Consider the following 24,110-nt stretch of genomic DNA (forward strand, 5'->3'; position numbering starts at 1 on the left):
AGTGAACAATAAGATTGGCAGTTGGTTGTCCGCTACGTTTACGGTCAACGTGTGTAGAATGAAGGTGTCTGCTACGTATTTCGAAGGATACTATTTCGACGTGTAGTATAGGGGATTTTAGTAATAAAACCTTGTAAACCACTACCAATATTGTAGACATTGTGCGTTTGATAAAATATTTATCAACCAAATTTGGTGTGATATCCTCTAGTGTGGAATATCAACTGTATCAATTAAGGATGAGGATATACCTCATCTTTCAATGATCAAAAAATATGTGGTTTTTGCTTAAATTAGCCATAAACTAATTTTGTAAATCATGAGAGAAAATGTTGGTACTAGCCATGTGAAGACACCTCGCTTATATACACTTTGCTTCATCTTCGAAAACAACACCCGTCAACTTGTCAGTGTACTGTTGTCATTGCAAAATAAATATCAAAACATTGATTTTTCGCAGGTAATTCACATTCTGTGCAAATTGGGCAACAACTTTATTATTATAACGCAACTTTACGTACTATATTTCTGTAGACTTATTTGGCCAATATGAAGCGACAGTCAAGGAATGTTCTGTTCGATCGATTGCACCGTGGCGTCGTGTATACCTGCATGGGACTCACGTTGTACGGCTCTTACTTGCTCGGAGTACGTGTTTACCGGTATTTCACCGTGATAAAACCAGTACGGCAAGCGGAAGAGCTTAAAATGCTGGAAGCTGGAGCAGCTAAACAAGCACCATCCTTGGACACAGCACCTACACTCTCTTCGTAGTTCTATTGCCGCAAGGAAGAAGATATAATGAAAGTCGTCGCTTCACTATGTTTGATAGATGTATAGCCATAGCATTTGTTTTCCTTCAATAAATTATATAATTAATCAAAGCGTTGCATAGTTTACGAGTCGTAATGTAGAATTGATTAAATCCCAATCCCAACACTTCAGCAATCGGAAAGTTCGGAAGGCTTGCAAGTATAACACAGCGCTGCCGATTTTCGGACACAATGGTGGAATAAAATACATCCAAAACAACGTTAGCTTAGCTGTATAAAAATGTGTTTTTCTTTATTTTAATATTTATTTTCCGTTAAATATAATTATTCCTCCATTCTCGAAACATGCAGTGTTATCAACATAGGTTTTTTTTTTGTTTGTTTGTTTTGTTTTAAATAATAGAAAGAATTGGATAGAAAGGTAAGCCCTGATACAGTACCAGCAGCATGTGGATGGTAGTCGCATGTGAAATCATGTTTGCAGTCAATGGTATGTATGCAACAGTTAATACCAAAACCCAAATACTACACTATAAAGGAACGAAAGCTCAAAATCCCTTTGCACAAGATATTCCACTGTTGGGACACAAAAAGCCATCGTGGAGAACACATCAAATCTGCCTAACATTCCTAGCAAGAGTGCCGTCGTGTTTGACTTTCGTACACCATTAGCAAATCCAACAGCCAATTTGTTGTTAAAGCCGGAAATGCGCTGCGGTTGTGGTACCGTGTGAAGACAAGAATATTCGTTACGCTAACGCTTGTCCTAGCCGCGCGTTTATCGTGTGTGTGTACAATATAATATTTTTATTACAATTTTATTTCCTCGGGATAATACAAACGTTCTATACCCTAGAGACGGTTCTCTTTCCACCAACAAAAGAAACGTATTTCTTCTTCCGTCAGAGCCTTTCTGCCTCATTCTGCAAGATCAAAATAATTAATTTGTTATTTGTGTGCCTGATCTTGGCAATAATATTTTTTTATGAAATTCGCCTACACATACGCCTTGACTTCTTTGCCTAAATTAACATGCATTCATTCTGTCCGCAATGACCCGAAAAGGACTCGTAACGAACACAAAAACCTTCATACAAATTGCCTCTTAGTATTGAGCAACAAACTGGCAACAACAAAAAAAAACGAATGCCTAAATGAGTCAGTACAGAAGAAAATATTCCATGCGTTACAGTATTTTAATATCGGTACCGTAGTACCTAATGTGCGAACTGCTCTCAACTTTAATTATTCGTCTTTTAAGGCATTAAAATGTTGATACGACGGTTCAGTGTAGTTCAAAACGACAAAACAAATCATTTGTTTCTGTTGCAATTGAAATTAAACAGCTAAAAGTATCGAATGTAATATGCGATCAATTCACAAAAAGTTCAAACAAATTAAATTCCATTCAATCACGCACGCAGCATGCATTCTGCACCTCTAAACCATCGTGTTTCGTCGTCGACGAGATTGGATTGCAAACGGATGTGTTGTTCTTTAGCAGCTAGGATCCTTAATATCCTTAATACAAAACTGGGTTCTAGTGAAACAGACGTGGCGAAAACATCCTGAGGCGCATACATATATATGCGGTTACTTACGCAGCAGTGCAACATCATCAAACGCGGTTAAATATGGAAGGGGAAAAGCACTCGGCACTGTCTCTCTATGCTGGGTTTTCGCACGCAGTAGAGGTTTTTAGTTTACGCACAATCAACACACCTTTGTGTTGTTATCAACTCGCCTTTTATATACACAGCTGACACTACAAAAGGACCACCGTCTCTAACTACCTCTCCCTCTCACTCTAGCCCTTCGACTAGTGTCCTTTAAATCAGTGCTGCCCCTTTTGTATACCAATAACTACCGTCACGTCCTGTAGTGTAAAAAAGCTGTATAAGGTTTAGGAAATCGTTTAGCATCCCGTACTTTTCGACTGCTTTAGTAATTATTGCGCACTCTCCTGGAGAATGTGCGCCCCTGTGCGATATACACGGTTGGAAGTTCCTCCGCGAAAAAACCTACAAGCGAATATGCGATCCAGTCTTGAACAAAATGACCGAAACGCAAGCACTACCCGCGCATCGGGTAGTGGGAGGTGGTGGTGGTGCTTCCTGATGCCTCTTGTTCCTGTCTTGCGGTTACGAGTGTTTTTCTTTTTTGTTAGTTTAACTTGTTTCTTTGCACCGTCAGTGTTTGCGTTCATGTATGTAACTTAATATTTATGCGCTTTATAATTCGCTTTCTATGTATATATATATATTTGTTTTTGTTGTCTCCTCTTTGTCTTTCCCTCCTATCGTATAGGTAATGTTGGCCTTTTTTCATCAATCTCTCAAACTTAGCTAAAGCTTACCCGCGACACGTACCACAATAAACCATCGTGCTTTAGTTTCGCGTTAGTTTTTGTTTGTTTGTGTTTGTTGATTGAACAAAACAAAACGAAATGAAAGAAACCCAGCTCAATCTGCGCCCATGTAATTTTGCAGCACTACATTCACTCATTTAATTTGCAAAACTGTATCATTAGTTTGTTGCTTTGCTGGTGTGCAAATCACGCATTAGGGATTTGCCATTTACACTGCATCTCAAAGGACTTGCTGCGTTTTTGTCCATATACCACAATCACCGTATTCGCCAATCTGAGGTTGTGTTTCTTTGTGTTCCACATATGCTAAGCTTACAAATGTTTTTTTTTTTTCTGTTCTACGATTAGGAGGCGCAAGTAACAACACTTTTGTGGGATTTATAGGGAACTTTACCATCCTTTATGAACCACGACCAGAGGTTCATTGGCCCATTTATCTTCATGCTCGTAACAAACAACCTTAGGTTTAATGCGGGAAGGTGAACAAATAGAAAGCCATTGCTGCGGGTAAACGCACGCACTGTGGATGCGCATTTCCATACTTTTTCCGTCACCAAAACATCCTGACTGCAAACCTTACGAAAGGCAACGGGACAAATGTGTTTAAAAAAAACCGAAATGTATGAAGAAGAACAAAGTATACGAAAAAGATCTAATGATTTTGATCCTGATCATGACGATCGACGTGTATGTCGGTGTATGTGTCTCTGTGTGCGAAGGACACAATCTTCCTAAAATCCTCATGTGCTAAAGAATGTTTTCACGAAAACGGATAGTATAGTAGGTGTGTTGGTTTTTGTTTGTGTGGATGTATATGGGAGTTGTTTTTTTTTTTACAAAAATCGGCACTTCCTCTTTTTCGTCGGCTCTGGAGGTTCCAGCGCTGCCAGGATTGCCTCGTCGAAAACGTTCTTCAGCCCTTTCTGCAGACAACGAAGGTTTAAAAAAAAAATCATTTAAAATGTATTTTGAAACGCGTTTTTGTCTCTTAGTATAAGAGCGGGTCAACATACCTGGGTCAACGCAGAACACTCGACATATTTTACCGCCTTCAGTTCCTTGGCCAGCTTCTCACCCTGCTCGAGGGTGATGGGTTTTTGTTTGTTTTTAGCCAACTTTTCCAGCGTGCTGTTTTCGTCGCGCAAATCAATTTGTGTGCCCACCAACAGGAACGGCGTTTTCTGGCAATGGTGCGTTATCTCAGGCACCCACTGTAAGTCAATTAATGGGAAACGTAAACGTTAATAGAGAGGAAAACATGATCGATGCTATACGCCGTACCTTTTCTTTAACGTTCTCAAATGAACTGGGACTAACGACGGAGAAACACACCAAAAACACGTCTGTTTGTGGATACGATAATGGTCGCAGACGATCGTAATCTTCCTGGCCTGTAAAATAAGGGATAAACAAAAGACGATGAATATCGGATCAGGTTGTCGGCCAATATGCCGCGGGTGGACTTCACTTACCAGCTGTATCAAACAAACCGAGCGTGTAGGGTTCACCACCGATCATGACCGTCACGGCGTAATTGTCAAACACGGTCGGTACGTACTCGGATGGAAATTTGTTGGTCGTGTAGGAAATGAGCAGGCAAGTCTTACCGACCGCACCGTCTCCAACGACCACGCACTTTATTGTTTGCATTTTGCTGCTGTCTCAATCTACCCCGCCTCGGTTCCACTTGTGCCTTCCTTTTTTTGTCTTTTAGCCTTTGTTAAAAGCGACGCGCTTTGGATCTTTGGCAGCTTCACGACGTTGTCCACGAACGCTGTGGGCGAAAATATGCAAAATAAAGATTCAGATATGGTTAGAGACAGATCGAACACATCAATCCTGCATGGTATACGCTCTTGTAGATCAAGTGACGAACTGAAGTGTTGTCCAAAAAGTGATCGTGGAAAGGTAAACACAAAACAATATTTTTAAATCGTTTCTTTTTATAATGTGGTAGAAAACAGAAGTCTTGCATGACGCAATTCCGAAACGATGTGGCGTTGGGAAAGGAACATTAGAAAGATTTAACACTACAGAAGATTCTCTGTTTTGCCTGTTGCAGGAACGTTCCCTTATGGTCGCAAATATTTAACATACATTTTTTCATTGAATCATTGATGAATGTACCCAACGGGAAGAACATTTACCGTTGATCCCTTGGACTTTATTGATTCGTTTGAAACTCAATTCGTTTGAATGAAATGATCGACATCACAATACCAAATGTATACCGGAGGTTGGTAGAATATTTGCTGCTCATTACTAGCGGAATTTTACAGCAAATGATAATTAATAAGCAAATGGATGGATGACAGTAGGCTATGAATACCCACAATGAATACCAAATTCGTGTTGTCTACAAACGATCTGATCGGAAGTGTTAATCGATCGCCTATTTGAGCTACCATTGCATCGATATAGCTGCAAGAGAGGAGTATGTTTTTTCTTTACATAAACTTCAACACGCTGCGTGACTCATAGCCAAGCGATACGATAAAATTGTGCCTTATCTGTAGATTGATAGTCATTATCAATGTATGTACTACAATTCGCTTCATTGTCGCACTCAAGTAGTCTCGCTATATACGTCCACTGCTAAAATGGGGAAATTGTGGAAAGTTGTGTGACGTTCTCGCAAAACGTACCAAACCCACATACGCACAATTCTCCTTGTTCTGGAGGTTCTGGGGGGGCTATATTAAATACAATCAACAATGTTCCGTCTCGTGTACATTTCGATGCATCATACACATCGGGGCCAGCATCGGATGGGGCGGCCCCCAATTTTGTGATGCGTACACCAGTATTCGAACAAAATGTTATCCCCGATAGCGTACGCTGAATGAGAACGCAACCGGTTATCGGTATGATAAGCGTACGCGTTGCCCACGAAACCGTGAATGCGAAGGTGGTACGCAAAATGAGGGTATAGGCATAACGGTGAACGTGTTGCTGAAGAGTGTAGCTACTATATTTGCCGTTTCGGTGGGACGATGGTGAAAATAGAAGATGTTTTTGCATTGATTCCTCCTCTTATTTTCCAGCTGGCATACGCTGGTTTTTGCGTACGAAGATTTTGCTTGCCGTACTCTGTTCTGCCGCTGATGGAAATATGCACCATTTTTATCGATCGTAACAAACTTCCAAACCCAATGCTGACTTGTTGTGCTAGACTTGTTCTAGGCTTGTCTCCGAGGAATGGATGTTTGCATTGGCGCCATGAGGCTAGGCTAGAATCCCAGGTCATTCTAGTGGCGACTAGTGGATACAGACTTTTTTCTTCTTTTGATGCTCTTTGGCCCAACATGGTCAATTGATCATGCATCCTGTGCTGTGCAATCTTCGATCTCTTTCATTAAGCTAATAAAAATACGCCGATGTCAATTATTCGTTCGGAAGTATACGGTAGTATCGCAGGGGAACCTATCCTTCTGTTTGACGGGGATGTTTATCTGTGGTATTATCGCCGCGTTTGTCAGCTGAGTTGATAATAGAATCGATTTTTTTTTTGTTGCGTTATATAAGCAACGGTGCAGCTGCGGGATTTTTATACTGTGATAACAGAGAATAATAAAGTTGTTTAAAATGCGGACAAATTATTGGAACCGTTGCTTAGTCCATTCGTTGCATAGGTTGCTTGGATTCAATGATGATTTGCGCCGTCTCATGCAGCGAAAACAATTTCTATGCAATTCCGATGACAGATGGTATGCAGTCGAAGCAGGTTCCGCTTCATCGGGCAAAAGAAAGCATTCAATCTACACCAATGTCCTATGCAGCTCTCGATGCAAACGATACGTAAAAGATGGAAACGCACAACGGACAACAACAGATCACCCGTACGACAGGCTGGCACTATTTCGTCGGATTTTGGAGAACAGTCCCATTAGCTTTCGCCCACGGACGTTAGTGATGCACGAACAAGGGAACACAACGGGTATGGCTGGAGGGCGTGAGAACAACGGACAACGAATAATAAATTCATCACATTCCAGAAACGCCATTTTAACTCGTCCCATCTCACTCCGGCAAGTGTAGCTGCGGCATAGCCGTTTCCCTTTCTAGCCAACTGTTCACACTTTCCGATCGTTCGCTTTCTCGCTCAAGCACCCGCGCGCTTTCAACCAACGTATACGCACGCACGCACACAACCACACATACGCTGCAGCACAGTTATCCGCACCAACACACTGTCGGGCGGTCACGAACAAAAAATGAGCACTCTCTTCGATGCGACTAAAATTTTTCGTCCCGACGGATGGACACATGCATGTCGCCGCCCGCCAATGTTATATCCGCCCCGGGGCATCACAATCGTCCAACGGCGGGGACGGGAGATGAATATTTTTCACCTAATTAGCGTGCCGATTGCGGTTTTTGAATAAACAGTTCCAGACACTTGAGTCCATTTCACACACATACGCACATACGCGGGCGCCCGCTTGACGTCAAGGGGGTGTAGTGAAGCGAAATGGTTCGGTCGACGACGAACGACTGGTGTGTGCATTCGATTTATTTGACCGGAACTTACTCGTTTACTGCAAATTGGCAACACTAAACTATCCGATTTTCCCAATAAGCCACCAATGTCCGCTCCGATAGGGGCGCACGCACTTACGGGCAATCTCACCGTACCAGCCGCTTTTTCCACTACTCAACAGCACGAAAGTTGATGATGAGTCAATCGGCTGCGTTCCACTCTGGCTAAGCACACGGGCGAGATAGCAATTTGAAAACCCCGTTCCCAGCGCGAATACTTTCGGAATAACGCAAGGAACTGTTTGTCAATCACGTACAACACTTTGGCTAGCCGATTTTGCACTAATTCACGACCAATTTACCTTGTTCTTTTCTGCTGCTACTGCTTTTAGACCCACCACCCTTCTAGCTTACTTTATGACAACGGCACAAATACGGCTGAGTGCAGCGAAGAGGTAGAGGAAGAAGCAAAGGAAAAAAAAGGTAAGTTTTCTTCTGCGCTCGTACACGAACCCACACTTGCAATTGCTATTGAGGTATTTAAAACGCGCGCTATTGTGCACTGTTTTCGATTAAAACAACAAATATAATCTGTATTTTCGCTAGATATTCATTACTAAATCATTTCATTTACCTGAAACGACTGTGGTGGAAAAAAATGTTTAGCGTGCGCTGTCAAACGTCGGCCAGCTTTCGGAGGGGGCGAAACGTCAACTTAGAAACGTCGCGCAGCAAACTTCGTGCTGGTATAAAACTGAAATGTCATTAGACGAGTTTGAAATTCGAACTAAAGCCGTTAGAAAAGAGAAAACCCAAAAAACAATCTACTTTATTTTTATTCAGAGTGTTAATTGTGAATTTAAAGTACTTATTAATATATTCTTTCTTTATTTCTAAACACGAAAATATGTTCTACACCAATACAATTTCTAACATATTTGTTGTCATCACTTGCTAGTACATTCTCCAAACTGAGATTAATTTTTGTCATTTCAACACGTTTAATTAAACACTTAGAAAACAATTTCTTCAAAATATTGCAATATAAGAAGCTCTTGCATTTCGCAAGAGTAATTTTTCATACTAGCTAAATGTTCACATCAGTTTTCTGTATCACTTTTCTGGGTACATTGCTGTGCTGTATCACACATTACATCTACAATGAGATTTTTGATGCATTTACTCAACGATAGTATCCCATTACGATCCTCCACTTCACAAAATACTCACTGAAACCTGGCACGCGAAATACCGGCCACATGATACCACACGATGCCACACATTTCGTTTACCATATGCGACATTTGTCCTTGCTTGGGTTCATCACTGTTCCCGGCTTGCAGCTAAACGTTTGACTAAACTCGGGTGAGTTGGTTAGCACACCCTTTAGGCGAAACTTTCCCGGACAGTGCGAATCGTCTAGATATGCTTTCGCAGCAGCTTGCGTGTTGGCCTCACACCATATATTGCCGTACGAGATGAAAAACAGCTGCTCGTGCGTGTAATTCTCGAAACCGGGTAGCAACGGTTCCTTGCCGGCATTCTTCATGTAAAGTTGATACGCCCGGAATGCCTCCCGGACACCCCCGTTATCGGCAATGTTTTCACCGAGCGTTAGCAAACCGTCGATCTGCAAACGATAGCAGTAATTACGTTACGAAAGCTTGACAAATCACTTAATTAAAAAGGTAACTCCAGCGCACATAATCGTCCGCCTCCGGTATGTAATATTGGCCGTACTGCTTCACAAAACACATGGTACGGTTAACGTATTCTTCCACCGTTTTGTTCGTCCACCATTGTTTCAGATTGCCGTTCTTATCAAATTGACGTCCTGGAAATGAGCCAGAAAATGTAAAGTATTACCAAACAACAACATTTTTTCACTCACAACACTTCTCCACTTACCACTATCATCGAAACCATGGGTAAGCTCGTGACCGAGTATAGTTCCCAGTGCACCGTAGTTTAGTGCCCTACAAAAAGGAAAAGGGGAAAACTTAATTAGCCTAGCGACCGTTTCACAACCTATGGGACAGTCGTTTTCCGAGATCAAAACAGTCGATCTAACGTACAAACAGGGTTTAAGCGTTTTTCTAAGATACATTGCATACCTTCAGGCGTAATATGATTCAAGCGCACAAAAGTATGCAATCAGCATTACAAAGCGCTTAACGTTATGCACTCGGGATTGCAAAATGTGTGTTTTAGTAGATTAAAATGGATTTTTTTTAATAAAAAAAAAATGCCCACAGCTTTATCGTGTTTTGTTTTTACCTTCGAATGTTAATTGAGTTTTGCAAGTGAAAGAAATCGTGAGACTTGCGTGCCTTAAAAAAAAGGATATGCGTGTAACGTGCAATAATTTCGTTTCTTGTGTATTAAAAGGCAACCTGAAGCGTTATACCTTTCAAAGCTGGTGTGGTGCACAAACACGATGCTTTGGTGCGTAGTAAGTGTGGTCCTTTCCATTTTTTTGCTGTTGCTTGAACATAGCTCTGTGCTGTTCTGTGCCAGTGTGTCTGTCTGTGCTCTCAGTGCTCTCAGTGGGTAGCATTATCATGGAAGACGTGCTTACTCCAGCCCAAGATGGTAGAACGGGTACTGCAGGATTGCAATCGGTATGGCTGCAAGCATCGTCGGACACCGAAATTTGTCGATATTGAAAACAAAACAACCACAACCATACGGAGAAAATAAAAATATCAAAGTTAGTACGCTTCGTACGCCGACAAACCGGCGTATACAAAAGGTGGCCAAAACATGCGCCCTTTTCCGGTCCTCCCAGGGTGCAAGAAAAAGGATGTGTAATTGGAATTGTGTGTACTAGGGGAACCTTCGGGAGGGGGGAATGACCTACCCCATGCAGCCGAAGATTAAACATACGTACTTATAGCATTTTCTTGGAATGTATGAAACGCGTTCACGTTGGTGGGCAAAGTTTCCCAGCTGAGTTCGTGTTTTTGTCGCCAGCGGCGAAGTTTGATGATGTTTTTACGCTGTATTTCCTCCATCATATTTTCCAAGTGGGTGCTCTCGTTAACTTTCAACTGATGATGTTGCCACCAACGGGTTTTGGGTGGGATGCCAAACATGAAACAAACAATGAACCAAATAAACATTGCACGATTATTTGTTGTGGTTGGTTAGGGCACTAGCTAAACCGGCCATCTGTACCCCATTGTAATGCTGTTCTAGCTCCCGATGATCCAGAATCCACTCGGGAAATCCAATCAGACTTCGCATCGCCTCCGATTTGCGCAGCGTCGACTGTTTGGTGGGCCAATCCATCCAGGTGGTGTCGCGTACGAGACCCTCGAACGCAGTACGTATGTAGCGGAGCATATCCTGCACCCGTGGTTTAGTGCGCTGCGTAAAGCTATCACTGGAGATCGCATAACTGACGGCCATTCCAAGCAGACGGTTCACGGTACCGGTACAGTACAGTGTCCGCGAATTGAACCCATCCGTCGGTGTGATTGATTTGTAGTAGTCGTAGTACAGCTTGCGTACCTCCATCGTCGTGTGTAGTATCAGTTCCTCTACCACCGTCCACCAGATGTACAGTTCGATGTGGGCTAGCGGTGTTACGGCGAGATACTCGACGAGCAGCTTCAGATAAAGTATGTCCGCATTGCTCGTGAGGATCATCTCGTCCTGCAGGTTTAGCTGTGCTTCCGGTATGCCTTCAAACACATTGGCAACCAGTTTCTCCCAGATTGGTAGTGGATCTTTCGGAGCTAGGTACGTGTCAGTGATGTTCTGCAAATCCGTTACCGTGTAGTACACGATATCCTGCAAGTTGAGTCGATCCTCCAAGTTTGTACTCTTCGACGCATTTTCCGCCTCTCGATTGAACTAAGAAAATGGTGAGGGAGTTATTTGCGTCACTGTTGTATCTCACGTCCAGTACCAACCTTAGTGATTGAATCCGAAAACTGTACCACTATTGTGGCAGCTTTCTCGAAATGCGCATTAAACGATTGTAGCTTGATTGTCGGATCGGTATGATTTACCAATAATTTCATTACACCGATCATAAACTTTTTGTACGCACTTACAGACACTGGATCTTCATCCACATCGCTGTCCTCTTCGTCTTCTTTTACATCATCCGCACTGACCATTAGCTTCCGACGAGTTCTACCACGACGGATGTGTTTCAGAATGTCGGTGTTGCTGTGAATTTATTATTATATGTAATTTTGAAGCCTAACTTCCCAGCTTCGGTACTTACAATGGCAAATCTGATCCAGTCTCCGGTGTTCCCAGCACCAGCCGGTTGTAATCTCGATGGCGTGGATCCGGATACACATCGAACCCAATGAAAACGTCCATCCCAAGCAATTGCTTGATCTTGGCTAATGATCGTACCCAGTCGAAGTTATATCCCTTGAAGACGGGTGATTCGGCTGCATCGGTCACGTTCAGAAAGGATGGGTACGGGGGCAAATGGAATTGTTTGAGGTATTTCAAAACCGGCTCATAACCAAGCCGATCCATGGCAGTGAGGTTCATGCAGGCCGTATACATGGCACGCGCCTGTACTACAGGTTTCGGATCAAACTCGCTGTTGTTCGCCTGCAGATAATGGCGGATGTTTCGCAAAATCTTCGCCTGTCGTTCACTGAACCAATCGAAGCTGGCATAAGAGTCAGGCCGTGGGTGTTCATCCTCCCAATTACCGCAGGCGTACTGGTAGAAATCTTCGCAAGGATCCACCGACAGGTCCATGCTGTGCTTGAGGGCCGCTGCCGAACGAAGACAGTCCGCGGTGTGACAGATCTCGGGCGGGAAATGTACTGAAAGTGGCGATAGTGACGTAGTGCGGTATTATCGGCATGATCGATGATGGGAAAATGGTTGGTGATACTCACGCAAACATGCTATTACTATGATAGCGATCGTCAGGATGAAGATTATGAGCAGCAGAAATAGCAGTATCGATTTGTGATAATATCGCCGCCGGAATCTGTACGGGGTCCCAAACACGGGACGGCAAGATGTTGGGAAGGATATTGTGGAGATAGGCAAACATAACCAGGGAAAAAATGGCGTTAATGGTGATACAATGTTTGGAGCTAACTGGGATCGGGGTGCGTCCCACATTACCTTGATTGGATACCGATAAGGTACGGATTACCGGCAGGTGGCACGCTGTTGGGATGTGTGATGGAGCTCTTCTCCGAATCTTGTCCTAAAATTAGGGAAAGAAGAAGAAAAATGGGGACCTTATTTTTCACCACCAGCCAAAACGAGGTGACGCATTACACATTTGATGAAGGTTGACAAACTTTTAAAGTTAATTACTCATGCAGTGCTTTAATCGATAGCGATACCGTTTCTGTTTTTTTGGTAACAGTTGTACCATTTAACGATGCCCACAGTGAGCCAAACGACTTCTACTTCGAATCTGTTGTGAGAGAAAATCAATTAATGGTAAGGGATCGTAATCAAATCTCTACTATTTAGGTACTGGTTGGCACATAAGGTTGGCACATGTTACGAGTAATCTTAAGCTAATTATGGGTAACTTTTGGGACACTTATTGTCATGTAGCAGAAACACTGAAGCAGGCAGTGTGTGAATGCAGAAACCCTGCTGACACAACGCAGATTGAGTTCAATTACCAAGGAACTGTAGAAACTGGGTCATCTTTGTTAGATTATGTTATAAGGACATTGTTACATTTAATCAGATAGATAAGTGTTTCGAAGATTATTGCACTGTTTGTCCGCAAATTATTCAACTATTCTTCCAAATAACTGTGATGCATATATCTCACACTGAGACATTATGTTGCTTTGCGAAAGATTGTACTAACAATCTTCGCCATGTGTAGTGTTCAATTAGGGCCCCCTATTGTTATTGTTATTGTGACACTTAACGCTGCTCTTTATTTTTCTAGTTCCCGCCAAACTTCACGTGCTTCCCGTGAATGAATTATCGCTAAACGCAACGTGATGATAGACACAGTGTGCACTAGTATTCGTGGTGGGTTGCCAGATACAATTATGTTCGTCCATCTTCCACCGGGACGACAAAGCAACGGGTGTAACGGGCATAAAAAAATGGGGGAATGATCCACTGGCAAACATATCCTGGCGGTGGTTTTTCATGTCCCTATTATTGTACATGTGCGGTTGAACGGCAGCATGGCGGTTGGTAAGTTTATTGACCCGGCCAAATGCATGCATAATTTGTACACCTTGGTGCTATGCAGGTCATCAGGTGAACATGATTTTGCTATTGAAAACTCACCAAGTTATTAGTTTGCCGGCGTACGGTAAGCAAACCATAAAGCAACTGTTCAATTTCCCATGGCGTTGAACAGTTTTTCTATGTCCCCACAATGAGTTGCTAATAACAGAAGACTAGTAAGGTAAAACTGTCAATATTTAGATTAAACCTAAAGGAGGTAAATTTTTGTTTTTTTATTATCCAGTATGTGTTACGTCCGAAATTATTTGTATTTGTAAAACAAACGTTAACTAACGTTTTTATACAAATTGTTAAAGAAGCGCCTAACGTGAAACCCAAACTTAACTTGTTACACGAACATATGTGGGTTTCGGTTAAAATGTACCCTTTTTGTCATACATAATAAATGTGGTTCAGCTGCTTACTACACTTGCGGCGGCAAAAATCTGACAAACAGCTTCAATCTCCTGTTTATCAGTATTTCATCTCATTGATCTTGCCCATCTTGAAGTGTGATTTTTGCTGAGTTGTAGACATAAGATGTTTTCAAGTACACCAACGTGTATAAACACTTTGCGTTTATTAGTTTTTCCCTGAAGCAAAAGACAAATACCATTGAGGAAATTATTTCGAGGAGCTTGTGTTCCAAGAAATTGGTCAATGTAGACAGTTGTTTTTTTTTTGTTGTATTTTGCGCTAGATCAAACAGACAACAACAGCAGGATTGAAGATGTAGGCACTTTGCTATCGAACGAAGTTGGTATAAAAACATGTGTGTTTTTCAAGAACAATGCACCTTTCACAAGGGACCACTCGAAGGAAATTCTTAGAAATTGTTATCAGGTGTACTGTAATACACTCTCTATGGGGTAGGAGCAACTTCCCTTAGTCAAATCTACGGGGGGGCTCGCTTTGCCTTAATTAAATAATCAAATCTGCAAAAGCAAGAAAAAGCATGTTGATTTGGATATTGATTTTTGGGTGTTCCTCGCATTCCAATTCCTCTCTTACCAGTAGTTTGCTCAATTTACTAAGAAGAGAAACGTTCAACCGAACATCAGACGAGATTTGATCTCTAGACGATCCGGGTCGTGTTGTTTGCTAGCTAGTACCATAGCGCTTACTGATTGTTCCATTTAGACACTAACATTGAGAGCAGAAAATAAGCGATAAAAAGCACAATACACACACAGTTTTTGACAATCGTATCACTAAACTATATGCCTACGGGTAATGGATTTATAAAAAAGTTGGAAATAAGAAAATACAACCTACCGTAATCTGGTCTGTGGTTATTATCAGTCGTCCAAATACGTTGCGTCGACATGTTCGGCTTAAGGCGTGGCGTTCTCTTATAAGGCACAAGGATGCTGTAAGGCGTTAATTTCCTGCCCTTTTTATTGACCGCTTTTTTGTTTGCTACTGCTGTTTCATGCTGGAAGGATTAACAGACCCAAAAAAAAATGGAAAACCCGGGCGATAAAAAGCAATCATAAAAGAATGCTTCCAGCTAGAAGTTCCAGCTTGATGGAAAAGCCACACGCGCGATTTGTTTCCATTTTGTAAAGCGGAAAACTAACCAAAAACACAACAAACAAACTGGGGCTTTTATTTGTGTCCTATTCAACGTACACAAACACACAAACCGGATGTAGTTGTATTGTGGATCGATAGCCGTAGATGGATTGCATGATGATGTTAGGAAGCGATAGATTCCGCCGAGTATTTGTGTGTTTTGATCACGTGAAGCATGCGAATACATCATTTACCAGTAAAACCATATGGTGTGTCCGTTTCCATATTTTATTGTTTATATGATGCACACGATGGATGGCATCTCTTTTTGTTGCTCGATACAACACGTTGAAGCACACAATGGCATGTGTCTATTGACATAATGCATCAGCATGGATTAATGTTATGGGATGCATTTAAGAAAGGAAAAAAATGTGAAAGGAACAAAAAAAGAGGCCCCACAAAATCATTATTTTGCTGTCGTTGGTCGTTAGATTTGTTTACCCAAGCTATTACCGTGGAAAGGAAATAAACAAACAAAACCACTACTAATACCACGTGTCCTGAGAAGGTTAGAGAAAGTGTGTCTATAGAAAACTGTAAAACGAGACAACAATGATGGTAGCCATGTCGAGTAGAGGAAGCAGCATGAAACAAGCATTTAATATTCTCTTCCCTATGAAATGAACGCGCGTAGGACGTACACGTGGAATGGGTAGGAACCGGATACTTATTTATTTCGAACCACTCGAACCATTTTGGTTGACGACTGAAGGGACGGATTTAGTGAGGATAGGGGACGATACATTCGTTCGCGATTTTTCCGTTGTTCTTTATTCCTTTTTCTGTTGTTTGCATTTAACAACCAAAAAAAAAGAAGCTTTGTTTGCAAAATCACTAAATCACCCGATTGTTTGCACACTCGGTAATATTATCGGCATACAAAATCTGGCTGTCTGTAGGCTGCCACGTTGAAACTTTCCGGTCGAAATTTTTATAAGACGCTTAACGTTTCCACGATACGGGGGGTTTTCCGCGGGTTTTGTGTGCCGTACGCTTCGCACACTGTGCCGTACTGTGTCAAGGTCGACGATTAGATGACGAACCTTGGTACAACCCGAAACGGTTAGTTTCGATTTTGTACAGCTCTTTTAGCACAGCATTTTAACACTGTTCGATGACGATTGGTAAAGTGTAATAGTTTGCAAACATGATGTAAGTGGAACACAAATCTTTCTACTACCTATACGGCCAATAATCATAACACTTGAATTGAACTACTAAAGCAAACAGTTCCTGCTGTCTAGTGTCTGGCAGGAACGAACCCGTCGTGCCTGTTCGTACGATGCACCGAGACTGCCCGTGCGGTCACTGGTCGAATGTGCACGATCCGGTACCGTCGATGGTTTACTGGTACGCTCCATTATGCCATTGAATGACGATGACTGTCATAGACTATCCGAAGGACGAACACAATGCCGGGCGACCGGGCGTTTTACTTCCCGTATCCTTGCCCTCCTATGTTTGGGCACCGCGTACCGGCATCGTATCCTGGCCCACCCAGTATCGAATACCGCAGTCCAATCCAATACTACTGGTGTACATGCAGTCTTACCTCTAAACTCAAACTACTACCACAACCAGGGTGTATATACACGATTGGGTGGAAGCTTTAGGCTTAACGCTATTATTAGCCTGGTGTATCTGTTTTGTTGTTTGGGGCATGGGCGTTTTGCTGTAGCGTGACGACGATGCCACAAACAACAACCTTCCGCACCAGGAGAACAAACATTCCCGGGGATTGTAGCCAATCAACGGATTTAGGTATGATTCGTAATTGTTGCTTCGTACTCTCCGCAGTGCTACCTCACCAGCTTTTTTGGGACGAGTTTATCTAGCACGATTAATGTCCCGATCGTTCACGTTCATCGCACGAGAAAGTTCGGTAATTAATTAGTGTTGTTTTTCACTTTGCATTGTAACGAAAGTTTAATTTTATTTTACTTTTACCATATACAGTATCATTTTATCTTAAATCGAACACCAGAAAGAAAAAGTTTCACCTGTTTACGAACTATGAGATTGATTATTATGTTACATTTTTTTTGGTTGGTTTATTATTTCAGAAAATATTATTTTTCAACTCCATTTTGTTGTTGGCATCTTGTCAAATTTGCAAAAAAAAAGAATCCGCGTAAGGAGTATCAGTGTAACAAGCTTTTAATGAGTTCACTTTAATTAACTGCAGTATAGTTGGACTGGAGCATAGTTAGGTGCCATTTTGTGCAGAAGAAAAGATAAAAAAATCCCTTTGATAGTGCATAATATTGATTACTTTTGCAAGAGAGTATCATGTTGGAAAAATGAAACAGAAAAGAAAAAGCAAAGCTTTGTTCCCAATCACCGATCAAGATGCGTTAATGGGGTGTGTTCGTAGTAGCTCAGATTGCACGCAAGTTTCTCCAGTTTTGTAAGCTGTAGAAATTAGTAAATTGTGCAGTTTTATCAGCAGGTTGATATTTAATCAGTACATTAACTCGTTTGACCTGTGACCTATCGTGTGCTGATGTGTCTGCTTTATGAAATTAATACAATCTCATATGTAGGTACGAGCAATTTCCGATTGGAATGCGGTGCGAAGGTAAGGGTCCAACCATTATCTAACATTCGATATCAGCTACAATCTTCTCCAGCTCCAACCGCATGTATTTGGCCAAAGAGTTCGTCAACCTGCAAGCGCCTGCATATGTTATGGGTCGTAGGTTCCATTGCTTCGCTCCCTTGGCCAGGGATGTCCGGCAGTACGTTTGATCGCTAATGGGCAACACTATTAGATTGATTGGCTGTCGAATATTAGAACAAACATGATTCATTCAACCTGGCTGCGTGTTCCGTTCTGTAGGTGGCCAAATGGATACGTTCCAGGGCATCCCATTGATAACCTTTCTAGTTGTTATCCGTTTGCAGTGCTAATGAAAGGTTTGTGAGTTATTTACCGTAATGGTTTTAGTGTTCCATGGTTAATTATGCTACATTATTGAGGTAAATGATGCCCGATCGTTCAGTTGGATTTAGGCTTAAATAAATTACTACGAAGATCAATGACGATTGCAGAATTTGTTGCAATTTTTCTTTTACAATGGGGACATTTGTAATACAAATCTCTTAAAAAAATGGTTAAAAAAGACAAAAGTCTTCAACTATCGTTTACTTATTTTCAGACGTCAATAACGCAAGACACACTTCATCGAAATTATGTCCAGGGGAGTAATATATCTTTCACTCCCTGATAATAGTTTATCCATACATTGCTTTAACCTTTCGGTGCTTTTGTTTCAACGAAAGACATAAAGTAAAGCTTACAGCTCAATAAGACGTACTCTCTATTATTCTGGCGTGAAAATCGCTACGGGAGCTTAACCTACTTGGAAGAATACGGCGAATTCACCATCCACGGTTAAGGACCATCGTTTGCCAATCGATAATCCTAGCCGGTTTTTGGGGAAACCCATCAACAGCCGGGGAAAAAAAGGAATCCTTCAGAAACAGAGCCAAGAAAAAGACTATCCGAACTTGGTCGTGCTTGTGCCGTTCTAATTCGTAATGTGGTTTTGGACAAGTAGCAACACAATTAAAGATGTTTCGAGCAGATTCAACAGGCTTTGATGCGTACATAGCTGCCAGCAAACTTACTCGTATTTCAATATAGATGATGCAATCTGCGGGGAGTTTCACAGACATAACTGATCCAAGATAGACCAGTATCATTTTAGCTTTTTTGTCGTTCATCTTTATCAGCTCTCTAGAAGATGTCTGATCCAAAAAAATGTCATAATCTGAGCTGAGCCTCCTCGAAGATTCCATTTACTAACATATTGAAGATCTGTTAAGGATCAATTTTTTACGTTCGAGAAATTCTTTGATAGCTTGCAATGAAGCCACCAAAAAGGGCTCTTAATAGGGTGAAAATCTTGTGGGCGACAATGAACTACGTAATGTCCAAGAAGTAGTTTCAGTCTAGCCTTGCTCGCTTCTAGTATATAAATATTTCCAAGCTCCCCCAATCACAAGTCAACGATTCGCTTTATCAAACGTCAGTAATAATTTGAAGGATTTCTTGTTCTAGTACTTCATTTCCATATTAATGCCGCATCCTCTTGAACAGTTCGTTGAACTGATTGCTTACAGAACACTTCTACGTATCAAATTGTGTTTCTGTGTTCTGTTTTTCGCGGTACGACTCTCTTCCGGGTCAGCAAGGCACGCTGGAATATGGTAACTTCCCGATGCTTTTCTACAGCCTCACTGCTGATTATTAAATGGCAGAAAAATCACTGTTTGATTACTACATGGCAGAAAATGTCACGTTTAACGCTATTCGAGAATTTTCAGCTTTTAAATTAAACACGTTTTTATGATTGATTTTTTTCTCTTCAAAAAAATTGCTTGTGGTTACTATTTATAAGGAAGTAATTTTCATTTCCTTCCTCCCATTTGCCTCTATATGCCTTTTTCAAATTTTCCCCTACCTGTGTTTGCACGTTTCAACATTTCATTGTAGGGGCAAAAGGTACGGCCAAAAGGTTATAATTTGTTACCAATTTTTGATTGCTGCTACCGACATGGCCGGGTCAGGCTCATCTTTTGTTATTCGAAATCCCACACTAAGCTTCAATCGAACCATGAACATCGGTTTTCATGCCTTACCTAGCAAATATTGTCATTTCATTGATTAAATCCAAATCGGGTATGGTTTGGGGCATGTCAGCTCGTCAGATCGTCCCCCGGCTTGCGTTGCTATGGTTGATCAATTTTCATCCCGCTTTGCAAAGAAGAAACAAATCTAAGCAGAGTGATTTCGCAAGCTGTAAGAAATAAGAAAGCAATCACCGGGTACAATTTTCACCTACAGCCGTAAAAGCAGCATCGGAAAGCACATGAGACAATAGAGACGAACCGATGCGACACCGATTGCGAAAATGCTTCAGTTTTTGAAAGCAATGTAACACGATGACTCAGTTCCGCAGTTTGATGAGTTTTCTTTCTGTCTTTTTTTTCTTACAACTTTTCACTATGCTTAAGAGATATTTCCTCTTAAGAAAAATACTAAACACAACCCACCCTGAGCGCTTCTTTCAGTTGTCAAAACAGTGAACCTTACGCAAGGGCTACGACCAAAAAAACACTCCACCAAATGGCAGTAAATGGGACGCAAGATTTAGCCGGTAGCCGGTGTAACAAACAGAATGTGTTTGGTAATTAAATGTTGCACCAACATGGCAGGAGATCGGGAACGTGCGAGTTGATGGAATGGGTATTGGGTATTCATCTCGCTCGACGTTCGACGTTGTGTGTCATAAAGTTAGATTAAATCTGAGCAAAACTGGCGAACGCCAAATGGGAATAAGGGAAACGCTTGGAAACCGAACCAGTGATGGAATGTTTTTGAATGTTGGAAGAATGGGGGCCGGAAGGAAACATTTTTGGTGAACATTGTTGTAAACGACAAGCCAACGTTTCACAAACAAGCGTTTAGTCAACAAGCGGTTTGTTACGTTCATTATTATACTTAATTGTTGGCGCTCTCCAGTGTGCGGTCCAAAATGGGCGAGGTAGCGAAGAGCAAGAAACCCACTCATTTGAAGTAACGTTCCCTAAGGATATTTGTTAAGTGGTTTTCAAAACAAATTATCAATCACGTTTTTTTTTGGTTTGTATGGTTTTGATTTTTCTATTTAACAAAGAGAGAGAGAAAGAGAGAAAAAACAGCCGAATAGCGTATGCTTTGGTTGTTTATTTTAAACAAAAAACACAAAAAAAAACAGAAATACACGATGGCCTTTAAATGCTAGATTTCGAGCAGTGTAACGTGACGTGGAAAACAGGATCGAAGTGAAAGTGCCAAGAGGTTCTGGATGTTCCTGTGCCGGCCGAAGAGCAGATGTAGCGGACACGTATGGCAGTGTTCTTTGGTCCGGGACATATCCATTTACCAACCGTGGTAGTCTGGTGCGTACTTGAGCAGTGGAGCCGGAGCATGGGCAACGACTGGTGCCGAATGGACGTACGACACAACCGGTGCTGGTGCGGCTGCGTACTTCACTACCGGTGCGGCATGTACAACCGGGGCATGAACCTGATGAATGGTGGCATAACTAGTGGCTGCCGGTGCTACTGCTTTCACGATCGGTGCCGGTGCAACGGCATACTTAAGCACCGGTGCAGGAGCAGCATGTACGACCGATACGGCCGGTGCTGCGTACTTGACGATTGGTGCCGGAGCGGCAGCTACATACGAGAGACCATGGTCACCGTAGTATCCCGGAGCGGCCCGAACGATGGCAATAAGTCCGAGGAAGATCTGCAACAGATTGCCCAAGGTATTCGCATTCGAGCAAGCTTGGATGGAGAACGACGAAGGATAGACTTACCAAAGATTTCATGGTGGCTAGAGGGAAGTATGGCTATTGCTAAGATTCAGAAGAAATTCACCAAGATGGTTGGTAGTGAGTAGCTAGAACGACACGGACTGACTCAATCGAACACTTCCAGCACGGTGGGCTTTTATAGATCGAACCTGAACGGTGTCATCGGTGCTGCCGAACCGGCTCGTCTCGTTAAGGGAAGCCTAACTAGCTACGAGGAACGGATGATCAGGCTGCAAACGACACCACACGCTGCTCACCCGTTCGCACACGGCGGAATGTCCAAATGTGGAATGTTACGCTACTTTTTTTGTTGTTGTCCACGGCCTTTCAGCCATCGCGCACTAGGTTAGCGGGCCTGTTCTCATGCAACGTATAACCACAAACACACAGCATGTCAACCGTGGTCCACTCCTCCCACCTGGGTACCTGGGGCACGAACGCAAGCACATCGCATCGCATCAACGAAAGGGAAATTGGCCTGCCGCAAGAGCATGATCTTTGATGACAGTTAATCGAACAGGGACTCGATGGCCGTTGTAGCTTTAATGTGGCATGTAGCAAATAAATCATGCCTACACCGTCCACACGGCGAAGAACTTGGCACGGGGAGGGGAATGCAACTGCTAAAGTGCAACGGAGTGTGCATTGCGATGCACCAGTTTTTTTTCACAAAGTCACAAAGCAAAAGACCGTTTGGTCCCGCATCTGACCGGTAGCAGTGGAGTTCGCAGTGAAACATCTTGCAACACACGACCGCGACCTCCGTGCGAGTGCTTTGTCGTTGGTAATGCTTCACCAGCACCGATGGTAAAGGCCAATCGAGGATGGTCGAACGAATGTGTCGAACGCACACGGTACATTCGAAACACAGGCATCGTGCTGGAATGCGATCCGGCAGCACCTCAAAGGCAATCAATCGGAATCGCACCAAAGCTAAGGTACTTGGTACGGACGTTTTGCGAATGCGATAAACTGCTGATCCTAGGTGCAAGGTTAGCTATTGGAAAGATATGTACGAGCGCCGTTTATCGGCAAACCGTACGAGCTAAATCCTTTCTCACATCCTAACGTTTCGTTCGGTTTGTGGTAGCCTTCAAGCCGGACAAACACAACGGGAATTCTATGGCTTGCGGTATTGCAACATCGTCGATTTAGGACGTAACTCCTATTTGCTAATTGTACTGTAAGCAATGCTTTACAATGTTGATACCAGCCTAGCACATTTAGACAAACTTTCGAATCAAAAGTTTGAAGATATTTGTGTCTCTCATTTCATTCCCATCTTCCGGCATAGCGATTTATGAAGCAGTTTACAAACAACATCGAAATAAAACTTAATTTTAACACCAAGTTCACGGTCAATGTTACACTGCCATGCGCTAGGGTGTGTCCCTATGAACAAAGAAATGTCAGAAAGTTTAAACGTCTTTCACCTTCTTGGCCCGGTTTTTTGCTCTTGGTGCACTCCCTCAGGCACAAAGTTATCCAACTCCAACTCCATACGTTGGCTGGACAGACGTTCAATGTTGTACGTGTTTCCTATCATGAAACAGCTGGCCTGGGGATGACTTCCTGGCTATTTGATATCGATGTAGCTACTGCTATGTTCACAAGCCAGAAACTTAAATCCGTTTTGCTTTTTTCTTTTTACAGCACTCACACGGTTATTTACTTCAAACACGTTTTCTACACGTGGGAATTTTATTTGAATTCTTAGAATTTTAATAAACTGCATCCTGGGACGCACGGTTTTCACACTAACATTTTCGTTTTACGTAACAAATATGAAACTGAAGAGAAGAATACGGCTTGAGAAGAAACCATTTCGAATGTCCGAACAATATTAATAAAGTTCATTGAATTACTTGTGATGTCGCTCAATCCAATTCACACTTTAAAGGATATTGCTGTAGTATGACAAAAGTTTGATCAAGTATCTAGAATGTTTTAGAGCTCGTGATGATCGTACCCTTTTACATAGTATAAATAACACTTTGGGTAAATGAAACTTTTTTCTTACAGTGGGGACATATCTTATCCAAAAGTTTCTCCACTAACAGTGCAATAGTAACAGCGGTCGGATTTAGTTTACGTGTTGGTACGAATTCGAAACTGTCAATTTCAGCACACCGACAAATGATCGATGGCCAGTTGATAGGTATTAGGTAAGTTTTCCTTACCATCCTGTTGGGTTTTATCAGGATTGATGACGTAGGTATGGAGCCTACATCTTAAGAACGCACCTTCATTCATTTTCATCACCGGCAACATTTGCTTGCAGCACATATATGTGTCAGGCAGGTGTCATAGTGCTGTATGTAGAAGTTTTTTTTCTATTACACATAT

At 42.2% G+C, this 24,110-nt stretch overlaps 4 protein-coding genes across 10 annotated transcripts; 1 reads left to right on the top strand and 3 right to left on the bottom strand.

Moving 5' to 3' along the window:
• The first annotated feature begins 374 nt into the window (after nucleotides 1-374).
• LOC125765505 (uncharacterized) lies at nucleotides 375-884 on the top strand. The gene is made up of 2 exons (XM_049430719.1): nucleotides 375-460; nucleotides 535-884. The coding sequence occupies exon 2, from the start codon at nucleotides 550-552 to the stop codon at nucleotides 772-774; it is 225 nt and encodes a 74-aa protein (XP_049286676.1). The 5' UTR covers nucleotides 375-460; nucleotides 535-549; the 3' UTR covers nucleotides 775-884.
• Nucleotides 885-3,508: 2,624 nt separating this feature from the next.
• Nucleotides 3,509-8,342, bottom strand: LOC125765507 (cdc42 homolog). Of its 5 annotated transcripts, XM_049430723.1 has the most exons (6): nucleotides 8,255-8,287; nucleotides 7,983-8,058; nucleotides 4,614-4,915; nucleotides 4,423-4,532; nucleotides 4,155-4,352; nucleotides 3,509-4,064 (listed from the first exon to the last, which is right to left on the bottom strand). In XM_049430723.1, exons 3-6 carry the CDS (start codon nucleotides 4,789-4,791, stop codon nucleotides 3,975-3,977), a joined length of 576 nt encoding a protein of 191 aa, XP_049286680.1. In that variant the 5' UTR covers nucleotides 4,792-4,915; nucleotides 7,983-8,058; nucleotides 8,255-8,287; the 3' UTR covers nucleotides 3,509-3,974. The 5 variants fall into 5 exon arrangements, with proteins under 5 accessions (XP_049286680.1, XP_049286682.1, XP_049286679.1 ...); XM_049430725.1 differs by lacking the exon at nucleotides 7,983-8,058 and having other exon boundaries at nucleotides 8,255-8,342; XM_049430722.1 differs by lacking the exon at nucleotides 8,255-8,287 and having other exon boundaries at nucleotides 7,983-8,243.
• Nucleotides 8,343-8,597: 255 nt separating this feature from the next.
• LOC125765506 (endothelin-converting enzyme 2) lies at nucleotides 8,598-17,309 on the bottom strand. Of its 3 annotated transcripts, none has more exons than XR_007418562.1 (12): nucleotides 15,097-17,309; nucleotides 12,733-12,817; nucleotides 12,498-12,592; nucleotides 11,858-12,422; nucleotides 11,538-11,799; nucleotides 10,798-11,478; nucleotides 10,511-10,670; nucleotides 10,199-10,247; nucleotides 9,529-9,596; nucleotides 9,324-9,454; nucleotides 8,851-9,250; nucleotides 8,598-8,776 (listed from the first exon to the last, which is right to left on the bottom strand). XR_007418562.1 is itself a non-coding variant. In XM_049430721.1 (12 exons), exons 2-12 carry the CDS (start codon nucleotides 15,146-15,148, stop codon nucleotides 8,909-8,911), a joined length of 2,490 nt encoding a protein of 829 aa, XP_049286678.1. In that variant the 5' UTR covers nucleotides 15,149-15,256; nucleotides 16,580-17,309; the 3' UTR covers nucleotides 8,598-8,908. The 3 variants fall into 3 exon arrangements, 2 of the variants coding, with proteins under 2 accessions (XP_049286678.1, XP_049286677.1); XM_049430721.1 differs by having other exon boundaries at nucleotides 8,598-9,250; nucleotides 15,097-15,256; nucleotides 16,580-17,309; XM_049430720.1 differs by having other exon boundaries at nucleotides 8,598-9,250.
• A 3,801-nt stretch (nucleotides 17,310-21,110) lies between these two features.
• LOC125765251 (cuticle protein 16.5-like) lies at nucleotides 21,111-21,885 on the bottom strand. The gene is made up of 2 exons (XM_049430179.1): nucleotides 21,768-21,885; nucleotides 21,111-21,697 (listed from the first exon to the last, which is right to left on the bottom strand). Exons 1-2 carry the CDS (start codon nucleotides 21,777-21,779, stop codon nucleotides 21,326-21,328), a joined length of 384 nt encoding a protein of 127 aa, XP_049286136.1. The 5' UTR covers nucleotides 21,780-21,885; the 3' UTR covers nucleotides 21,111-21,325.
• Nucleotides 21,886-24,110: the final 2,225 nt, after the last annotated feature.

This window comes from Anopheles funestus, chromosome 2RL (genome assembly GCF_943734845.2).
Source record: "Anopheles funestus chromosome 2RL, idAnoFuneDA-416_04, whole genome shotgun sequence".
Lineage (NCBI taxonomy): Eukaryota > Metazoa > Arthropoda > Insecta > Diptera > Culicidae > Anopheles > Anopheles funestus.